We start from the raw sequence: 22,639 nt of genomic DNA on the forward strand, positions 1-22,639 counted from the left end.
CGGGGTGCCCTGACTTGTCCTGTTGACGTTGCGCCCGTGGGAAAGGCACTTAACACGAACTTCCTCACTTCACTCAGGTGTAAATGAGTACCTAGCTTCGGTGAGGGACGTCCCTCGGATAGGACGTTAAATGGAGGTACCGTGTATGAGGAGAGCCACACCTTGATCACGTTAAAGAACCCACCGCACTTATCGAAAAGAGTAGGGGTCCTTTCCGGTGTGAGTGGTTCAAAGCCGACAGTCCTTTGGCCGCACATGGGGCAAACAGATAGCCTCCACTAGGCATCGCGAATCGCTGGGGAAATAGTAGAAATAATAGAAACCCTCCATGGCCAAACTTCCCTGGCAAATATTTTCCCTATAGCCGGCGCGGTTAGTCTGGTAGAGACTATAAAATCGAGACGTCTGAAAGTACTTCAGATGCCCTCAGACTCGAAGAAAAGTAGCAACGGAAAACTCTAGATCGTCCTTATTCAAAGTGTTTGCGTTGACGTCCACATTGCGAAGAGGAATATGGTGACATCAAGTAGCATATCTCAAATAGATACAATAAGGCCTTAAAGGGGCCAAAAGCAATATTAGGTTTATATTTCCAAAAATATGGGAATGAAAAAAATCTGAAATCTTTATGGTAATGACATTTACTAACACTGTTTATCTCATTTGCGTAATAACTTCGTACCGTACGATGATCCTTTTAGTATTGCGAGCCTACAAAAACACAGCGACTATTTTCAGTGAGTTCTCACATAACAACGTTGTATTTTTGCATCATGGACGTGACTATATATTGTGATTGTGATGTTTGAACTAATCATGAATAGAAATGAGTAAATAAATTGACTTTCAAAATCATATTTTAGGGCCCTAATATTGCCTTGGGCGTATTGAGAACTGTACAAATACAAGCAAGAGTTCCACGACCTCATATCTCCATGAACAATTCTATTCATGCAAATGACATACACATTTGCATAATATATGCTTGGACATAAACATAAATATTAACCCTCAATAGTCTAGTTTAGCATTAGCCTAAATGATGCAATGTGTGACAACTTGGATTCATGTTTGCCTACCTACCGTGTCTAGCCTGGTCCCAGTCTCTAAGGGTCGGCTTAGGGGTTTTTACCGGGCCCAGTTTGCTTTATTGAACCGTTTCTGATAGCCTTCCTACCGCTACTACTACTTCCGCTTGCCACCCTACTTTCCCAGGCGACGTAATCTAATCTAAGGCCGTAAACACACCCCGAGCGGACTAAGATGTCTTGGCGGGCAGGGGTCACTCACAGTGCCGCAGAGATATCGAGGAGCCCCCGATGGTATGGATTTCAGGCTAACCGTGTCCAGCGCATGGACGAATTGACTACGCACGCCCAAGCATGGTTCACACAAGACTAATCCATTGTTGCTACAATTTAGAGTCGGTAATGTGACGTAACAGCTCTAGAACTGGTGGCGGCGCGGTGGCGCAGTGGCAGGGTGTTTGGCTCCAAAACCCAGAGGTCCTGAGTTCGAATCCGGGGTGCCCTGACTTGTCCTGTTGACGTTGTGCCCGTGGGAAAGGCACTTAACACGAACTTCCTCACTTCACTCAGGTGTAAATGAGTACCTAGCTTCGGTGAGGGACGTCCCTCGGATAGGACGTTAAATGGAGGTACCGTGTATGAGGAGAGCCACACCTTGATCACGTTAAAGAACCCACCGCACTTATCGAAAAGAGTAGGGGTCCTTTCCGGTGTGAGTGGTTCAAAGCCGACAGTCCTTTGGCCGCACATGGGGCAATCTAAGGGCTCCCTTGAAAATCAGTTACTTAGCTAACTGAAGGGACCACCCTAAAGGCCCCCTCTCACTGGGCTCCGGCACTGCGGCGGCACTGCCACGGCAGATTTTTACGGCACCGTCGCGTTTCTTTCACCAATTTTTATTTGCACTCTCACTGACGTGCGGCGCATTTGCGTTTGAAGCCCAGATGAGCAAGTTATTGAATGAACTTTGTTGCTCGACAATCGTATATGGTACAATGTATGGCAGTTAATCAACAATACTGAAAGGCTAATCTATCCTACAATTATAATTACAAAATTTTATAGATAACAGTGTATGAATTGCAATATAGCAATGTATGGATGATTTTTCCTCTCGCTTTTAGAATGAAGTATATTCAAATGTCGGCGGTATAGTAGTTGGACATGGCAACAATACATGAAAAATATATCGTTCTGTGTAACAGATAGGGTGAAGTTTGTCTTAGAAGAAATACTTTGTAACAGCGCATCTCTCTCTTTAGCATTAGTGGAACAGGCCATTATAAAATGAAATTTATCTTCAATATTCCCATTCCATGTTTGACTGTCAACGATCAATAGGAATTCCCCTGATGCACCCCTTACGGCGAAACATTGAGTAAAATTTGCGATTCAGTGTCTGACTGGTATATCAAGTTCAGTTTATCACTATATTTCTTGAAATGCACAAGAGCAGAGCGAGTACGGGTAGACGAGGGGTCTGATTTCTTTACTAAGCGACTAACTTGCAGTCTATCAACTTCCGTACTGGAATAAATATATTAATGTACAATGCAGAGATCTAATTTAGGGCCAGGAATGTCGTCTAGCACCTGGGCTTTGGCATTCCAAGTTTCCCATTGTATTCACCGTATGCAAGGGACCTAGAACGGGTGTTTAAAAAGAATCCTATAGCTACCCCACAGGGCATGTACATATAGGTGTCTCGCTGGCTGCACAATATGAAATAGTCATTGCAATTGAATCCAATGTTTCGAATCAAAGGTCCGCGAAAAAGAACCAAATAGATCAAATAGCGCCAAATCATAGTGTATATTTCGCCATCTTTCATTTGTTACATGTATTCTACATAAACATAAAAGTAAACTGAGGAATTTGTATATATTTTGAGACGTTTAGACCACATAGACGCTTGGCCAGTTGCGTAATATTTGAAAGTGACCTAATCTTGCCCCTTTTATGTAGAATATTGTATTAAACATTTCTTTGGAGGTACACAGCAACCTCTACTCCCCTCCCATGCACATTTCTCATGTGTTTTGATATGTGTAGCCATGCATGGTCACACCGCAAAGAGTCTAAATAATGTACAACCTGGCGTTATTAAACGTACCTCCTGCAAACAAGCCCATGGTCTGCAATCTACCCTCTTCTTATCATCTCCATGAAAAATGGAGATATAGTTTTGGGTGTGTCTGTGTGTGTGTTTGTTTGTCTGTCTCAAGTTTGTGTTTCCGCACTACTGTAGTCAGCATAACTCAGGAACCTCTTGATGGATTACAATGATATTTGGTCTATGGTGCTGTGAAGCCGAAGTTCAAGGTCAATTTTGGGCCCCCTGGTATGTAACCTTGGTACTGCAGCAAAACTTTTTGTATCTTTTGACCTGGACGTGCTGTGGTCTTGATTTTTGGGTGGCAGATAGCTTGTGATGTAACAAAGAAGTGGTGTGTGTTTGGGCTCCCCACCAGCTTCCTCTGGAACTGCAGGAGCGTTTTTGTGAAAATCTTCTAAGGAGAATAACTGAACAAAGGAACAACGGATTTCCATAATATTTAGTATGCAGGTAGCTTGGATAGAGATATACACAATGAAATGCAAATTATGCTAATCTGGACTTAATTTGCATAGCTAATGAAGAAAATCTATATTTGCAGTGTTTTCCATTATCAGACTCAAATACATGTAACATGTAGTTTATGGAAAGTGGAGCATCATCAGATACTAATAATGCAAATAAATTCATGATTTGCATAATTAATGCAAAATCACCATAATTCATCTTATTAAAAACTTATAGGACTGTAAATATTGCAACATGTGTAAGTAAAATAAAGGTGTTTATGACCAAGCATATTTTAACAAATGTGTAAGTCATTTGCATGAATAGAATTTTTCATGGAGACATGAGGTCGTGGAACTCTTGTTTAAATAGGTATTCTTAAAAGAAACGAATAATTTTTGATTGAAATCTTTCACAATATTAAAGGCCCCCTCTCATTGGGCTCCGGCACTGCGGCGGCACTGCCACGGCAGATTTCTACGGCACCGTCGCGTTTCTTTCACCAATTTTCATTTGCACTCTCACTGACGTGCGGCGCATTTGCGTTTGAAGCCCAGATGAGCAAGTTATTGAATGAACTTTGTTGCTCGACAATCGTATATGGTACAATGTATGGCAGTTAATCAACAATACTGAAAGGCTAATCTATCCTACAATTATAATTACAAAATTTTATAGATAACAGTGTATGAATTGCAATATAGCAATGTATGGATGATTTTTCCTCTCGCTTTTAGAATGAAGTATATTCAAATGTCGGCGGTATAGTAGTTGGACATGGCAACAATACATGAAAAATATATCGTTCTGTGTAACAGATAGGGAGAAGTTTGTCTTAGAAGAAATACTTTGTAACAGCGCATCTCTCTCTTTAGCATTAGTGGAACAGGCCATTATAAAATGAAATTTATCTTCAATATTCCCATTCCATGTTTGACTGTCAACGATCAATAGGAATTCCCCTGATGCACCCCTTACGGCGAAACATTGAGTAAAATTTGCGATTCAGTGTCTGACTGGTATATCAAGTTCAGTTTATCACTATATTTCTTGAAATGCACAAGAGCAGAGCGAGTACGGGTAGACGAGGGGTCTGATTTCTTTACTAAGCGACTAACATGCAGTCTATCAACTTCCGTACTGGAATAAATATATTAATGTACAATGCAGAGATCTAATTTTCAGTGAGATTAAGCAATATCCCAATGAAAAGATCAGAACATTTACAGCTAGAATCCTCAACCTCACTACAATGCAGTAAAATGGGTTTAACCAATTGCAAACTCTTAAACAGATGAATAGCTAGGGAGATGGACCGACTGTAGATTCATGTCAGTGATTTCAATTAATCAGACATCGTCGTGCTGTCAATGAATCAAAATACAGTGTACAATCATAAAAGTGCATCAAAAATTGATTTCAAGGTATAAATGGCTTTTCACTGATGACACTTGGTGCAAAAAAGGTAACATGTTATAGAATATACGTATAACCTTGAAACGCCAAGTAGGTGTTTTCGAATTAAAGGTGTCAAGTATGATCAACACACGACTAAGCCATTGTTGCTACATTAAGGGCCAGGAATGTCGTCTAGCACCTGGGCTTTGGCATTCCAAGTTTCCCATTGTATTCACCGTATGCAAGGGACCTAGAACGGGTGTTTAAAAAGAATCCTATAACTACCCCACAGGGCATGTACATATAGGTGTCTCGCTGGCTGCACAATATGAAATAGTCATTGCAATTGAATCCAATGTTTCGAATCAAAGGTCCGCGAAAAAGAACCAAATAGATCAAATAGCGCCAAATCATAGTGTATATTTCGCCATCTTTCATTTGTTACATGTATTCTACATAAACATAAAAGTAAACTGAGGAATTTGTATATATTTTGAGATGTTTAGACCACATAGACGCTTGGCCAGTTGCGTAATATTTGAAAGTGACCTAATCTTGCCCCTTTTATGTAGAATATTGTATTAAACATTTCTTTGGAGGTACTCCCCTCCCATGCACATTTCTCATGTGTTTTGATATGTGTAGCCATGCATGGTCACACCGCAAAGAGTCTAAATAATGTGCAACCTGGCGTTATTAAACGTACCTCCTGCAAACAAGCCCATGGTCTGCAATCTACCCTCTTCTTATCATCTCCATGAAAAATGGAGATATAGTTTTGGGTGTGTCTGTGTGTGTGTTTGTTTGTCTGTCTCAAGTTTGTGTTTCCGCACTACTGTAGTCAGCATAACTCAGGAACCTCTTGATGGATTACAATGATATTTGGTCTATGGTGCTGTGAAGCCGAAGTTCAAGGTCAATTTTGGGCCCCCTGGTATGTAACCTTGGTACTGCAGCAAAACTTTTTGTATCTTTTGACCTGGACGTGCTGTGGTCTTGATTTTTGGGTGGCAGATAGCTTGTGATGTAACAAAGAAGTGGTGCGTGTTTGGGCTCCCTACCAGCTTTCTCTGGAACTGCAGGAGCGTTTTTGTGAAAATCTTCTAAGGAGAATAACTGAACAAAGGAACAAAGGATTTCCATAATATTTAGTATGCAGGTAGCTTGGATAGAGATATACACAATGAAGTGCAAATTATGCTAATTTGGACTTAATTTGCATAGCTAATGAGGAAAATCTATATTTGCAGTGTTTTCCATTATCAGACTCAAATACATGTAACATGTAGTTTATGGAAAGTGGAGCATCATCAGATACTAATAATGCAAATAAATTCCTGATTTGCATAATTAATGCAAAATCACCATAATTCATCTTATTAAAAACTTATAGGACTGTAAATATTGCAACATGTGTAAGTAAAATAAAGGTGTTTATGACCAAGCATATTTTATGCAAATGTGTAAGTCATTTGCATGAATAGAATTGTTCATGGAGACATGAGGTCGTGGAACTCTTGTTTAAATAGGTATTCTTAAAAGAAACGAATAATTTTTGATTGAAATCTTTCACAATATTAACGGCCCCCTCTTATTGGGCTCCGGCACTGCGGCGGCACTGCCACGGCAGATTTCTACGGCACCGTCGCGTTTCTTTCACCAATTTTCATTTGCACTCTCACTGACGTGCGGCGCATTTGCGTTTGAAGCCCAGATGAGCAAGTTATTGAATGAACTTTATTGTTCGACAATCGTATATGGTACAATATATGGCACTGAATCAACAATACTGCAAGGCTAACCTATCCTACAATTATAAGTACAAAACATTATCGATAACAGTGTATGAATTACAATGAAGCCATGTATGGATTATTTTTCCCTCGCTTTAAGGATGAAGTATAATGAAATTGACCTATGTAGGTGGTATAGGAGTTGGACATGACAACAATACATCGTTCTGTGTACCAGATATGGTGAAGTTAGTCTTAGTAGTAATACTTTGCAGCACATCTCTCTCCTTGCCATAAGTGGGACAGGCCATGGCCATCACAAATTGCAATTTATCTTCAATATTTTCGTTACATGTGGGACACAATCTGTGGGTGCCTGGTGTGTTGTGGTGTCGATCCTTTTCAACTTCTAGATAACGTGCGCTGATTCTCAGTGTAGTTACTTCTTACAAACGGTTTATTATGAATTGATGTGATAAAGTCTTCCCTACCAAAGTGATTTTTGATTTTATAAAATGTGTGGAGTTTACTGATATTTCTAAGTGGTTCCCTCCAGCCAAGGAGAAACGTGAGTTTCACACTTTCTTTAAATGTATATCCAAAACGGTTGGTATTGACAGTCATTTTCCTCTTCGAATGATGTCATATGTTTGTTTTTTTATAAATAATCCTGTTAGTTGGTAAATTATCTAATCTTAGCGAGAGTATCTAATCAACTGTGTTTGACTATCAGAGATAAATAGGAATTCCTCCAATTCACCCCTTACGGCGAAACATTGAGTAGAATTTGCGATACAGTGCCTGACTGGTATATCAAGTTCAATTTATCACTGTACTGTATTTCTTGAATGGCACAAGAGCGGGGCGAGTGCATGTAGACGAGTGGTCTGATTCCTTCCCTGGGCGACTAGTCTACCAACTTCCGTACTGGAATAAATGTACAAATATCTACTTTTCAGTGGGATAAAGCAATATCCCAATGAAAATATCAGAAGTTCTACAGCTACAATCATCAACCTCACTACAATGTAGTAAATACGTTCAACCAAACTCTTAATCAGATCAATAGCCGTAGGGAAATGGGCCGATTGTATTTTGATGGTAGTGATTTCAATTAATCAGAAATCGCAGTGCTAGCTGTTAATGGATCAAAATACAATGCAAAATCAATAGAAAAATGCATCAAAAACTGATTTCAAATGATAGGAGGATTTTCACTATGACACTTGGTGCAACAAAGGTAACATGTTATAGAATATACGTATAACCTTGAAACTGACATATCACTTTTTATACAATAGCGCGCGCGGTGAGCTCCCGGCAAGCTCCCGGCGAGTGCGCGGCACTTTGCCACTTGCGTTTTTTTTCAAAATTTGAAAAAAAATCGCCATTTCAACCGGCACGCCGGCGGTGTGGACCGGCACTGGTACGGCACTGGGACGTCACTAGGACGGTACGCCGAGGTCTGTGCACGGCACTGCGGCGATAGCCATTTCCACGTTACCGCACGCTACCGCCACAGTACCGCAGCCCAATGAGAGGGGGCCTTAAGGAAGAGGTGCTAGGTGTTAAGAATAGTACTGACCTTGGAAAGGTTTCGTTCACCTGATCCCAGATCCTGATACCTGAGCTTCCCTTTTCTTAAGGTGAAGCCTGACGTTGACATGGTACAACCTCGTCCGATTTCTCGAGCTCTCTCTCAAGATTGTTATGTTTACGGGATTTGTACACTCCCAGCAACGACCTCAATGTACCCCGACGTGTAGCGCATGAACGCCGACTTGTAGCGTATGTACCCCGACTTGTAGCGTATGTACCCCGACGTGCAGCGTATGTACCCCGACCTGTAGCGTATGTACCCCGACTTGTAGCGTATGTACCCCGACTTGTAGCGTATGTACCCCGACCTGTAGCGTATGTACCCCGACCTGTAGCGTATGTACCCCGACTTGTAGCGTATGTACTCCGACTTGTAGCGTATGTACCCCGACCTGTAGCGTATGTACCCCGACCTGTAGCGTATGTACCCCGACTTGTAGCGTATGTACTCCGACTTGTAGCGTATGTACCCCGACTTGTAGCGTATGTACCCGACTTGTCGCGTATATACCCCGGCCTGAAGCGTATGTACCCCGACTTGTAGCGTATGTACACCGACTTGTAGCGCATGTACCCCGGCCTGAAGCGTATGTACACCGACTTGTAGCGTATGTACACCGACTTTTAGCGCATGTACCCCGGCCTGAAGCATATGTATCCCGACTTGTAGCGCATGTACCCCGACATGTAGCGTTTGAATGGTCCTTTCCAAAGGAGCCAAAGTAGCCTGAAAGATCCGTACCCAAACATTAACCCCGAATTATAGTGTATGTATCCCGACTTGTAGCGTATGTACCCCGACATGTAGCGTATGTACCCCGACCTGTAGCGTTTGTTCCCCGACCTGTAGCGTATACGTATGTATTCCGACCTGTAGCGTATGTTCCCGGGCTTGTTGCGTATGCATCCCCGAGCTTTACCGTTTTAATGGTCTTTTCCAAAGGATCCAAAATAGTTTGAAAGGTCCGTACCCAAACCATCACCCCCGTTGATAATATAACGGCACCCAGACGAAAATATGGCCCCACTTATAGACTGAATTCCAAGGTAACAAGAGTTCCGCAACCTCATATCTCCATGAAACTATTCCGTTTATGCGAATGACTTACACCTTTACATAATATATGCATGGTCAAGAACACCTTTGACTAACTTACACATGTCACAATATTGACAGTCCTATCATTTACCACTTAGATTAATTATGGCACTTTTGCATTAATTATGCAGATTAAAAAAACATTTGCATAATTGGTATCTGTTGATGCTCCAATTGCCATTAAGAAGATATGTTACATGTATTTGAGTCTTATGATGGAAAACACTGCACATATAGATTTACCTCATTATGCAAATTAAGTCCCAATTAGCATAATTTACATTTCATTATATACATCTCGTTACCTGCATACTAAATATCACGGAAATCCGTCGGGTTTTTTTTCAGTTATTCTCCTTAGAAGATTTTCACGATGACGCCATCTGCCACCAAAAAATCAAGACCATAGCACATCCAGGTCAAAAGATACAAGAATGAATTTCTGCTGCAGTACCATGATCACATACCAGGGGGGGCCAAAATCGACCTTGATGTTCGGTATGATAACACCCGCCAACATATCAAATATCATTGTAATCCATCACGAGGTTCTTGAGTTATGCTGACTAGAGTAGTGCGGAAACACAAATAGACAAACAGACAGACAAACAGACAGACACACCCAAAACTATATCTCCATTTTTCATGGAGATAAAAATGTTGCAACATTAAGTAAAACGCGACAGGTCTAACAGATCGTACCTAAGAAATATATTCACGCTAGCGCGCTGATGCCATTCAAATTCTGGCGAACCAAAAGCTTATCACATTAAAACTTAGTACCTACGATCTGTTCGTAATGACATCATGCTTGCGCCATTGTTTTCTTAGTACTGACTCCACAGAAAAATTACCGTACCCGATCAACGCCGTTCTTAATTAACTTGAGGGGCATGCAGTTATATAAAGCAGGGGACAAAAAACGAACTACGAACTAGCAGACTACGCAAGAAAAGACTTTTCCCAGCAGTGTAAAAAGAACATATGCTGACATTCTGTCTTCAAAAAACAACGATGATATCAAAAAGGTACATCTGCTAAATTTTGCACATCGACGGGAGGGGCCTATTTTGTTGCAATAGAAAGGTGGGACAGCCTACGGACCGTGGTCAAAGTAACGTAACTTATGGTTGGCAATTACTCAATATAGATTAAAGGGAACCGGGCCGAGGTGTAAGAATTATTCAAGTAAATCAACTCGTCGCATACAGTATATACTTTCCATATGGAGAAATACAACGAGAACCAACGTCCGGCCCCAGAAACTCAATACGTACTAACTCCACCCGATCCCACGATACTTAAGAATATGTCTGCTGATCGTCACGAGATGGTTTACCTCTATCGAAAACACGAGGCCAATTCTTGTCAAAACCGGGAGAAATGAGTTTAAAACAAGGTTCTACCGTTATTGTATAAGGAGTGTTGTTCATAAAGATCCCCGACCATTAGGGGTTATACGCTACAAAAAAAAAGTTACTCAAGCAACTGGATAAAGTTTGAAACAGTCAGACGTTTCAGACAGCATCCGATGTCTTTCGTCAGTGACTAACGATAAGGATTGAAAAACCGGCTTTATACCAAAACTCTGAATAGATATTCTAATGAGGTTAAGACAATCTAGGATGTCTTGACGTAGTCTTCAAAAGAAGGCTAATTCAAGACAAGGTTTATGCTAATAGTTCAATTAGCTACTGTTGTTTTAGTACAGTAACTAAATGTTGTTCGTCCGGGGGTGGGGGGTGGTGGTCAGTGCATTATCCAAAGTGCCTGAAAGTTCAACGCGTAGACCCCCTTTCCTGTTGAGGGCGGGATTGTACATCGAAATATATTGCTTCTCTAACTCCCCGTTCGACCCATCAACGTAATTCTACGCTACAGTTCAGTGCTCGAGCAATCCTCTTGATTTCAACAATCTAAAAACAATGTGTTTGACACTGAGATAGAGTCACAGGTGATGTAACCACGCCTTTTTCATAATTTCTTAACTTCATCACAGTACCTTAAGAAAATTGCAGACAGAATAAGTACTATCTCATAGTCAACCCTGGACATTTCAGATTTTCATTCTGTAAGTCATCAGTACTTCCAATCGCAGAAAAATTATCGAAATGAAGTAGAGAAGTAGACCAAGTGGCAAAACGGTACTAACTGAACAGAGCATGACAATATCAAGGAATAACTTTTAAAAAATGCTAAACTTCAGATGAAACTTTAGCAACAATATAAAAAGTGGACTATGCTACGGTAAGTGCTTACCTGAGAGTTTAGTTGTGTCTTCTTCCTCGGAACGCAAATGTCAAAAGAGGTCGATTGATGTGCGCAACAGGAGTACCTAGCTATCTGCGCATGTGGGAGGTACACATCTCAAGAACGTCCCATTTCAATATAGGGGTGTTTAGGCGCTACTGCGTTATTTTAGAGTGCCTAATTTTGGAGAAAATGTACTTTTTGATTTTAGATATGCACGTTTAGATGTTCTAGCACGTCATTAACAATCTATACCCATTTATAAGATGTTTGCACTTTTCAAATACATACAATGGAAGATAACAAAACCCTTAGCACACCAGCACTGTGTCCTTTATGAAAATGTGGTCCCGCCCACAAACTGGATTCACTCTCTCAACATGGCAGGTAAAAATGTCACATTTAGTCAAACACGACGGGTGTAGCAAACCCATGCTGATAGCAATGTGGCGAACCTAAAACTTAGAACATTTCTGTATTTACTGCAACATCAGAAATTTAGAACATACAATCTACTACGAAAATTTGGGTAAGTCCAATTTCTTGTGTTGGAAATTACAGTTAAAACTTGGTTAATAATACTACGTTTGTAATGACATCATGTAGCATTGTTTTCTTCACTTTTCGTCATTTTGGGGAAAGTTACACAAAGCAAGTTACGCATTTTTTTTCTTCTAACGACGAGAAAGCACTCCGCTATAGAGACCGGACCATGCGCCAGAGTAGAAATAAGAATTAAAATGCTTGACTTTCGTCTATAAGAAAACAATCAGGTCACATTGCATCATTTGATTATTGCGCCATGACAGTAGAGGTCCCAGTCATGATGTGGCAAGGGAAAGACTTAATCTCGCATAACCATCGTTAAGTGGAGTTTTTATGCCTTTGCCAGTTGGATACGGTCATTGCAAACGTTAGATCTTCTTTGAGATTAGGAAAGACTTAGAGAGCGGCAAAATTGTGCCGGTTTTCATGCAAGATGCGTGACGATCGATGGGGAGGGCAGGGCATATCGAAGTCTATACAGGTCATCACATGACATCGTACCATTTCATCCTCACCATTATCTAATGGTTGCGTGGACAGCTTTTTTAAAAGCATTCCTTGTTTTAACTATAGGTAAACCTAATATATATAACTGAAGATTGCTACGTGACGGAAGGAGACTACGTCCAAATGATGTGTAGAAAGTATCGGTTCGTCACATATGCTTTCCAACAAGAGAAGTACAACCAAAAACACTATCCGTCCCCAGAAAAACAATACGTACATCGAAGCCAACCGTTCCCACGATATTTAAAAAGTGTCATCGTGTGGCGCAATCGGTAGGGTGTTTCGCCCAGAACCGAGAGGCCCCGGGTTTGATACCACTGCCGTGCCCCGATGTTGTGCCCTTAGGAAAGGCATTTTACACGAATTTCCTAACTTCAACCAGGTGTGAATGGGTACCTGACTTTGGTTGGGGAAGGTCGTATTGAGGTCATCTAGTGGCGCTGAATGGCAGCCTCCCAGCGGCAAGACCGACTACCCAACTACGCTACTACAGTCAACAACCGCCCATTCAAGGGGCTCACCTTGTCACTGACTCGTCAGCACGGTCGTCTACAATAATGCATAACGTTGGGTAACATAAATTCGCGGGGTACTTAAATTCGGGATTTTTCGAAAACGGGGTGTTTAGGGATATGTGCTAGATGCAACATCAGTAATACCGTTAGAAATGCAAACTTGACAGACTAACGCATTCAGAACACTGTCTGAAAAGCTTCGATAACCATGCATTAGAAGTTGGCTACGTCAAAAACTCTCCGTCCCTTATTGTCACAGTCTGAGGGCTTCGTGGGAGAATTATATGTACATAGTTGTTCGCTGGTTTATAAGACAAATGTCACATCCGCTTCCTGCTAAACACAATTATTTACAATACAACTTATTAGAATCTCTTTTGCTAACCTACAACTGGCCTCTAAGTGTGATTAATCATCAAAACGCCTCTTTGTTGCTACAACCAATGGCTACGGCATATTCGTTACCCAGAATCCTGCTATTCGGCAGACGACAAACGTTTGCGAGGAACACTTTTTTGTCTAAATGTTGTGTGTGATAGTGGACTGATGGTGATATTTTCCTCAAAGTTTGCTCTTAGCACAAGCAGAAACACGTGGACATAGTAGTATTACCATTTCTACGGCATCCAGCTAACGCCCCGATGAATAATGTACAAATTTCCATGACGGTGGGGGTGAACTTTGAGTGACGTTCTACCGACTCAACACACGGGTTGTTCCCGAAGGCCTGATGCGTGCGGTACGGCCGTTTTTTCGTGAATTTTTTTTACTTGGACACGTCTATATCCATAGCACTCTCCTCAAGCCAAGGATGGAACGAATAGCTGCTGTATAAAATGTGATTAGCGGTAAGATATTCAAGACGAATCTTCTCTCCCGAATTAATGTGCCCCCCTGTCCGACAGCACTGTCATTGTGCGTGCGGCGGACGGTAGTTTCAAGTTGAAATATTATGGTGTCAGCATGACTAGAGACAAAATCTACCATATATATGATTAGTGCAAAGATAGTACATAATACTGACAGAATAATAGAAAAAAAGGATGGTTTATTGTTCTGCTAGATTGATTTCAGTCAACCATTATCGGAAAAATCCCGAATTTATGTTACCCAACGTTACGCCACATGTAGGTCATGTCGGTCCAAGTACATGGATGGGGCACTCGAGTACAGGGCCTATAACAGCCCGCACCCCTGGCCTCTCCTGCCGGCGATTTCCGATGTCTTACATCACCCTTACATGACATCCCGTCCCTGGCGCTCACACAAGGACGAGGTACTCGGGTACAGGGCATGAAAATGCCGGCACCCCTGGCTGCGCCTGCCGGCGATTTCGCGATGTCTTACATGACACCCCGTCCCTGGCACTCACACAAGGACGGGGCACTCGGGTACAGAGCCTGAAAAGCCGGCACCCCTGGCTGCGCCTGCCGGCGATTTCGCGATGTCTTACATGACACCCCGTCCCTGGCACTCACACAAGGACGGGGTACTCGGGTACAGAGCCTGAAAAGCCGGCACCCCTGGCTGCGCCTGCCGGCGATTTCGCGATGTCTTACATGACACCCCGTCCCTGGCACTCACACAAGGACGGGGTACTCGGGTACAGAGCCTGAAAAGCCGGCACCCCTGGCTGCGCCTGCCGGCGATTTCGCGATGTCTTACATGACACCCCGTCCCTGGCACTCACACAAGGACGGGGACTCGGGTACAGGACCTGAAAAAGCCGGTACCCCTGGCAGCGCCTGCCGGCGAATTTGTGATGTCTTACATGAATGCCCGTCCCTGGCGCTCACACCAGGTTGTGGCACTCGGGTGCAAAGCTTGAAACAGCCCGCACCCCTGGCTGCCCCTGTCGGCGATTTCGTGATGTCTTACATGTGACATGTGCCACGTTATCTCAGAGCGCTCCATTTTTCTGAGGGCCTTTTTTTTCAAGCTGTGTATGTGGGTGGATGCGTTGCCCACCTGGTTACAGTGGTGTTTTTTTGCTTGTATTTTCAGATTACGTTTCTATTTAGGTGTAGTTTTAATCAAAGAGACGTAGTTTGACCAAAGATGGCTACGTGCAATCCTTAGGATCAGATCGCAACAACACATTAGCAATAAGACAGTCACGAATCGCACCGGCCAACCTAAACTCTCCGCACTCATACAGAAAGCTAGACTGCGCTGGCTAGGCCACGTTGTACGGATGCCGAGGCTGAGGCTGCCCAGAGTGGCATTAAACTGGTGCCCCCAATGACGAAGGAGAAGAGGGGGACAAGCCATGACTTGGAAAAGGACAGTTCAACGCGACCTCAATGAGATGGGCTGTACCTGGGAGGGGGGTCAGCGGGTGGCAGCAAACAGGACAGCATGGAAAGCATTGACGGCCCGCCTCAGTGAAAGACTGAAAGGCGGCGGAGATGAGTGGGTGAGTGAGTGAGTGAGTGAGGGTAGTTTGAATCGAACGTAGCAGTATAGTAGATTTTTTTCCTATATATATGCGTCATGTCATGATATTGATGAATGGTTCATTTCGTCAATACATCGCAGCCTCAGCGAGGCTGAATTACGTATCACTTACAAGCTTGACGTAAAACGTCTTGATATACACATTGATAGAAGTTTTGATACACATTAAAATCTGATACATGTTAATATGTGCATACATTAATCGACCTATTTGGTGACGAAGAGATGCTTACATACGTAGAAATAAAGCAAAAGTTTCGTTTCACACAAAATAAAGAACTGCCAAGCAAAACGTAACCTACAGCACATTTTATTATAACCTATCGACACTTAAGCATAACAACAAAATGTTAACATTCTAGATATAATATTGTCCTGTTGATCAAAGCAATTCTTTTAGACACCAAAGTTAACATTTCACAGCAACGAAACATGATTTAGGCAATTTATAAAGATTTTCCAAGTCAATTGAAAACAACGCATTTGTTGTGGAAGGCATTTGACGATGCTAATCGTTGTAGGCGCAAAGACACGCAAGCGAATTGTAAGTGAGTTTACTGATTTGTGCTAGAAGCAGCTTTTGTTTCCTTTAGATTACATGCATACGGTGTTCATCGACTTGTTTCGGCGATGTAGAACAATCTAGACGATTAATGCTTAGGTCCCAATTGCACCGGTGCCCGTCGGGGGTGTAGTCCCGGCCGGGCCCCGAAGCTACAAATTTGTTCCGGTGGATTGCCGGGGACGGGGGGGGGGGATACCTCCCGGTGCTCGCACGATTAGCTATCGGCGTCTATTTGTTACCGTGTCCCGCGTTGACTTTAAGTCCAAGTTAAAATGATTCGGGGTCCCGGCCGGGCCACGCAGGAGTCTCGCCCCAAAAAAGTGAACTATCCCGGTGGGGCCCCTTTATCTAATTGGGACCTAAGAATTACAGGAGGTTCCAGATGAGGGCAAGAATCACCACCAGCACCACGAGAACCTTAAGAATCCCGGTGATTCCAGCACTGCCGTCGTCTGGGGTTGCCCGCGTCTTGGTTGGGTACTTGACGCGGTACATCTGCGTCTGGATCGCCTCTTTGGCGCCTTTCCAAGCCCCAGGCCCCACCAGGCGGTACTGGTACGGCGTGCACGGGCCGAAGTAGCACTCCAGGGCCAAACGGGGGTCGGAGAAGAAGAGGCTCTTCCAGTCAGGCTTGACTCCGATCTGCTCGGCGACCTCGTCCATTTGCGTGATGTAGTCCACTTCGACGGTATGGCGAGGAGACTTAACGAACTGCTTGGACATTGCCATCTTCTTCTTCTTGATGTCCTCAAGCATCACGTCTTGAGGTGGGAGCTTGGTGGTCCCCTTGAAGACCCGGGTGGCCCAGCGGCACGTGATCTCAGAGATCGGCATGATCGCGCCCAGAGGTTGGGTGAGGCCCACGATACAGAGTGTAGGGGGATCCAGCTTGGGAGGGAAGGCGTACTTGTAGAGGGAGACTTCGTTGTTCTCAACTTTTATCACCGAGTCGTCGACGAAGGGGAAGTCGAAGCGGTACCCCGTGCAAAAGACGACGGCGTCGATGTCATCTTCGACCGTGTCGTCCTCGAAGACGACGCCGGTCTTGGTGAACCGCTTGATGTTGGGCTTGACGATGATGGAGCCCGTGATAAGACGGTTGGGAAGGTCGTCGTTGACCATGACGTGTTGCGCAAAGACGTCGTGCTTCGGCTTGAGACCGTAGACGGAGTGGTCGAAGCGCTGGTTGAGCACTTGACGTGCGAACCGTTCTTTGTACCATAGCGGCAGGGCGTCGGCCCAGCGGCGAGTGGCCCAGATGTCAATGGGAAGGCCTCGAGACGAGACCCGGTTGCCCACCCAGCTTCCTCTTCTGGTGCTCAGGAAAAGCTATGAAAGGAAATGGAGCTCAGGTCAAACACCCTCCAAAAAGCAGGAACCCTATCGCTCGAATCGTTGGCTCGCTCGCGTAGGGGCCCTGCTCTTTAGCCCCGGTAGACACGGTTCCGGCGCGTGTCTACCGGGGCTAAAGAGCAGGGCCCCTACGCGAGCGAGCCAACGAATCGAGCGATAGGGGTCCTGCTTTTAGGAGGGTGGTCAAACTGTACAACGAATAAGACAAGTATAGCAATGAAAATGTATAGCCATGGCGAAGGTGTCTGGATTGATCTTACTTCCTGTATAAAGGACCAGCGTAGCACTCTTAAATTCTGCCATCATATTTGTTCAACGGCAAAGCACTTTAAAACCAGTAAGGCGTTTGAAGTTCCAGACTATTTCCGGTCTTTGAGCCCTTTGTTACACTTACTGTTCGAAATCTGGGACTCATTGCCTGATGGAACTACTTCCAGGTGAGGAGGTTAACCTCCCTGTTCCGGGCATGCGCTCTGAATGGTCCGCTGGTGACATAGATGGAATACCAGCTTCTTGAGTTATGGTGTCCACAAGTGTGCGAGGAAATATTAAAGAAATATTTGTGGAATAGTTCGAATTATTTGCATCCAGACGCATACTACACTTTTAGGCTCGCTCCTGAATCTTTTCCAAAAATGTAGCTTCTCTGTTAGCGCCAATATGACCTTTATTTCATCAGCTAGTATGAATGGGATATTAGGAAACGTAACTTTTCGATATCAATTTTGAGATTTTTTTCTGGTTTCCAAATCATCATCCGAAACACTCAAGTCTCAAAAGTTCAAGCCTGCACTGAAGTTCTTATGGTTAGCTAGCCGGTTATAACTATAGAGTGATTTATTTTGAATAATGATATTTTAATTGGGCGTTCATTATCTTCGATATTTCTTTGTTTATTTTCTTTGGTAAAAGATTTTACTAAAAATCTGCTTCCAAAATCATAAAGAGAGATATTTGCTATCATCTATTATCCCCGGGCCAACATATACATTGCTAGACATCAAATCAAAGTGACATACCTGCTTGGTGTGTCGGCTGAGTTCCACGGCGACATCTCCGCCGGAGTTTCCGATCCCGATGGTGACAACTCGCTTGTCCTCGTAGCCGCGGAAGTCCTTGTAGTCGTGGCTGGTGGAGGAAGCAAAATGTACAGTTATAATAAGTAATTTTCTGATTGGTAATTGTTAAAGATTAAGGTAGAAGCTTGGATGTAGATAACTAAAAAAAAGGGAAGCAGGTCCACGAAGTTGCTAGTTCCAAATAAGTCCGTTCCAAGTACGCATGCGCGGCGACAGGAATTGGGGGTAATATGTCAAAGGTGAAGGCCACTAGAAAACACAAAACACGTCCGGGCATCGTTATGAAAATCTAGACCACGGTCGAGATGAGAACTGTATACAAGTCAGGGACCTTCACCGTTGACATATTATTACCCACAATTCCCGTCACGTACTCGGAAACGTGAGCTTAAAGGTTAAAGGTGAAGGCCCATGACTTGTAAACAGTTCTTGTCTCGACCATGCTTCGTACATGTCCAAACCCTAGGCCTGTCGGTCGATTTGCATAACAACATCGAACATGATTTGTTTATGTCTCAGGGGACTTCACCTTTGACCTTTAGCATGCGTGCTTAGATCCGTGAACCTCCTTATAGCAGAATGTCTTTCCTGACCAGCTTTTAAATTGTTCATAAGGACTAGTGTGTTTTCGTTTTTTTTATTTTTGTCGAGTTGATGAAATGTTATACTCTTGCAGTTCTGTCACTTTGATGATCAAATTAACTAGATAAACTTCCTATTTAGAATGTTCACCTGTGAATAGTCTTCCCCTGGAAGTCGTCAATCCCCGGGAAGCTGTCCCTGGGGTAGTGTGGGTACACATGGTGCCCTGTACACACCATCACGGCATCGTACACTTCAGTGGTGCTCTCATTCTTCTCCTGAAACATGAATTGAATGGAATGAATCCTCCTACGCAGAGCCTTAAGCATCACATCAAGTAATATACATTGAGAAGGCTGTCCTAAACCGGGCTGAGGTTTCCACTTTTGTGGGCGTGGCCTCTAATCAGCTGTCAGCCAATCAGAAAATCGTATAAATGCTTTCTTCAGGCAAATCTGATTCTCTGATTGGCTCATAGTAGTAGGCCCATAGCTGGTTAGATGAGACAAAAGTGGAAACCTCAGCCAGGTAATGATTGAATGATTCAATGCTGCTTTCTTCCTAGAACCTAAAAGGGCCATTGATTATTAATGAAATTTAAGTCAACGTATTTTCCACATATTTCCCATTGTGAGTGTGCTTGTGGTATCGAAGACATTTTGGGTACCTTAAGACATAGTCCAGTACTTACCTCATCCGTGTATGTGATGTTCCACTGTCCGGTTTCTGCAAAGTCCTGCCTTGGTTTTACATTGTCCACACGGTGCCGGAATCTACCATGAAGTGTGAAAAAAAAAACGTCGTTGTCATCTGAATCATAGCGTACTCACACCCCTCTCTCTATCAGTCTAGTGACCGACTGCGACATAGTACTGCGCTTAAAACAATACAGTTACAAGTTCCAAAACATCGACGAACAGCTGAAATACTGTTCACAAACTAGCGCCTTTTATTCCTGTCTATGTGCAAAGATCGTACCCGTAAGGTGCTACCGAAAAAAATTCCCAGGGAAAGCATTGGTGGAATTTTTAGAATATTTCGCCACTCAATTGCAGTACTTTACTAGTGACTCCGCCCCTGAGGTGTCGCCAAAAAGCAGTTTGAACTGTTCGGATTACATTTCAACGAAATATAATAGGTGCACTGGAAGATGCTAAGGTCTAAATGGCATCATGTGAACCTCGACTAAGGAGCTCCCATGTCGTCCAATTCGCAGCCAATCTCATTACATTCTTCCACCCCCTGTTGACAATCGTGTGAACTGCACCGGCGTAAACCAATTCTCTTATCCCCAATCATCGAATACACAACCTACAGACTCCAACATGTTAACTCAGTTCCACCTCAGTTCATCTTAGGAATCGACTATTTCATATCGTCAAGTCTGTCTAAATCAGTGTCTCTTCCATTCTATTTGCTCGCTATAGTACTGCTGACAAAGAGTCTATTACTCGTGTGAAAGAAACGCATTGTTGTTAGCCTTCCACATCTGGGATTTGAACTGTAAACAGCACGTTCCAGTGTTATCAAGGGCAATGACCTCGAATCCCATATACTAAGTCCTGTTGCTTATTCATCATGAACGTAAAAAAAATCAATAATTGTACTTAGGTGATGACATTCAAATACACAGAGGTCTATTTGTCTGATGTTAAGAAAGCAACAGATGAAAATTTGTAGGGAATTTGGCTAAGCCCGCACTGTTATTGTCCTTTATGCTGTTGTGTACTTTAGGGGGCGTTGTATATAAGAAGTACGTAAACGGAGGCTAAGTCCCGTCATTGTGTCGAAACGCTCGAGCTCGTTTGTCCAAAAGCAACATATTAACTAAGAAGGCTGCAGTTTATCTACGGAGGTTAGAAAACAGCTGAGGCAACTAAGCTACGTGTAGGTTCAAATATGACTTTAACAAACACTTCTGTCTAGACGAAAAATGAGCCTATAGTCTTTGAAAAGTACGCTGACAGATTAAACTGTATTGTAGTTCACCTTGTGGTGCCTAGTGGTACATATGTCAGCAGATCGTCTAGCTGTTTATGTAGCAGGGTATATTTTACGGGGAGGGGTTGCTTGCCCTTCCCCCTTGGTGTACTCGAGGCACCCCCTTCTACGTCTCTTCCGAAAGACGGTTCAGCCCCAACCCAGATTCTTGTCCCAGGATTTGAACCTGGGTCTCCCAGTTACCGACTAATTGGAATCAGAATCTCAACAATGAGGCTACTACCAGTTGAGCTACAGTGACACCCTTTGTATACAAGAGTTAAAGCAGAAACATGCCTGTTGCATTCTAACGCGTTTTTACTCGGGTTCTAGCATTATCTAACCAAGGCCATTGTCCTACGTGCAGGCATGCAAGGTTGACACTTCTAAGGGTAAATGTGTGACAAACCATATGGGACGCTGATGCAACGTGTATATTGCAAGAGGAGTACTAAAGCTACCAGATGATTTCGAGAAACAGAAGCATAAGGGATATAACAAGATGCATAAATTACAAGAGCTCTCACTAGAAGACTGTAGCTTGCAGCAGAATACGATTACTTATGTAAATCAGCAAGTTAGGATTAGTGTAGGTTGTTTGTATTACCTGATGTGTTTCAGAAGGTCGAAGTTGTCGGCGTACATTCTGAAGTATTTTATGATATAAGAATGGGGCATGTAGTTGGGGTACTCCTTGGGGATGGGGAAGTCGCTGAAGCACATCATCTCCTTACTGGTGTTGATGACCGTGGAGCGGTAGACGCTGGCAAAGCCGGGCAGGGCTTCTTCCTTGAAGTTCCAGAGCCCGCCGATGTCGGTTCCCTTCTCGAAGCAGACGGGCTGCAGCCCCTCGTCCAGGCAGCACTTGATGGCGGTCAGCCCGCTCGAACCCCCGCCGATCACCGCTACTTTCTTCGCCATTTCTAACAATCTAAGCTCAACGTTTGCTTAATAGTCGTGAAATGTTGACTGCGCGAGAGTCACAGCCAACTTCCAAGATGGCCTGCGCCTGCGGAGACACGGCATCCGTATAAATGCGTGTGTCACCTGATTTTCAACCCTCAACACTGGCTACCGGCCAAAGTCAACTACAACGAACTTTGACACATCTCGACTCCATGGCGCGAAACACGAAATTAAATACACAGTCAACAATGTGCAATAAGAGAAAATAATCTGATTACTCCGCGTCGGATAACTGTTAAAGTGCATAAGACACCAAAATACAACACTTTCTTATTATCAGAAATAAGAGTAGCATCATTCAAGGAATATAAATGATTAAAACAAATACACACCCTTCTGATGTTATCTAACATTGAACCGTCAGAAACCATACTTCCATGGATCCAGCTCTTTATTCTTATCTGATCTCCTCACCAGGT

General features: G+C 43.3%; 1 protein-coding gene across 1 annotated transcript; it reads right to left on the minus strand.

Moving 5' to 3' along the window:
* Window positions 1-16,551: 16,551 nt before the first annotated feature.
* Window positions 16,552-22,317, minus strand: LOC136441261 (flavin-containing monooxygenase 5-like). The gene is made up of 5 exons (XM_066437442.1): window positions 21,862-22,317; window positions 19,966-20,047; window positions 19,425-19,552; window positions 18,633-18,741; window positions 16,552-17,589 (listed from the first exon to the last, which is right to left on the minus strand). The coding sequence occupies exons 1-5, from the start codon at window positions 22,173-22,175 to the stop codon at window positions 16,627-16,629; spliced, it is 1,596 nt and encodes a 531-aa protein (XP_066293539.1). The 5' UTR covers window positions 22,176-22,317; the 3' UTR covers window positions 16,552-16,626.
* Window positions 22,318-22,639: the final 322 nt, after the last annotated feature.

Source organism: Branchiostoma lanceolatum, chromosome 9, assembly GCF_035083965.1.
Source record: "Branchiostoma lanceolatum isolate klBraLanc5 chromosome 9, klBraLanc5.hap2, whole genome shotgun sequence".
NCBI lineage: Eukaryota > Metazoa > Chordata > Leptocardii > Amphioxiformes > Branchiostomatidae > Branchiostoma > Branchiostoma lanceolatum.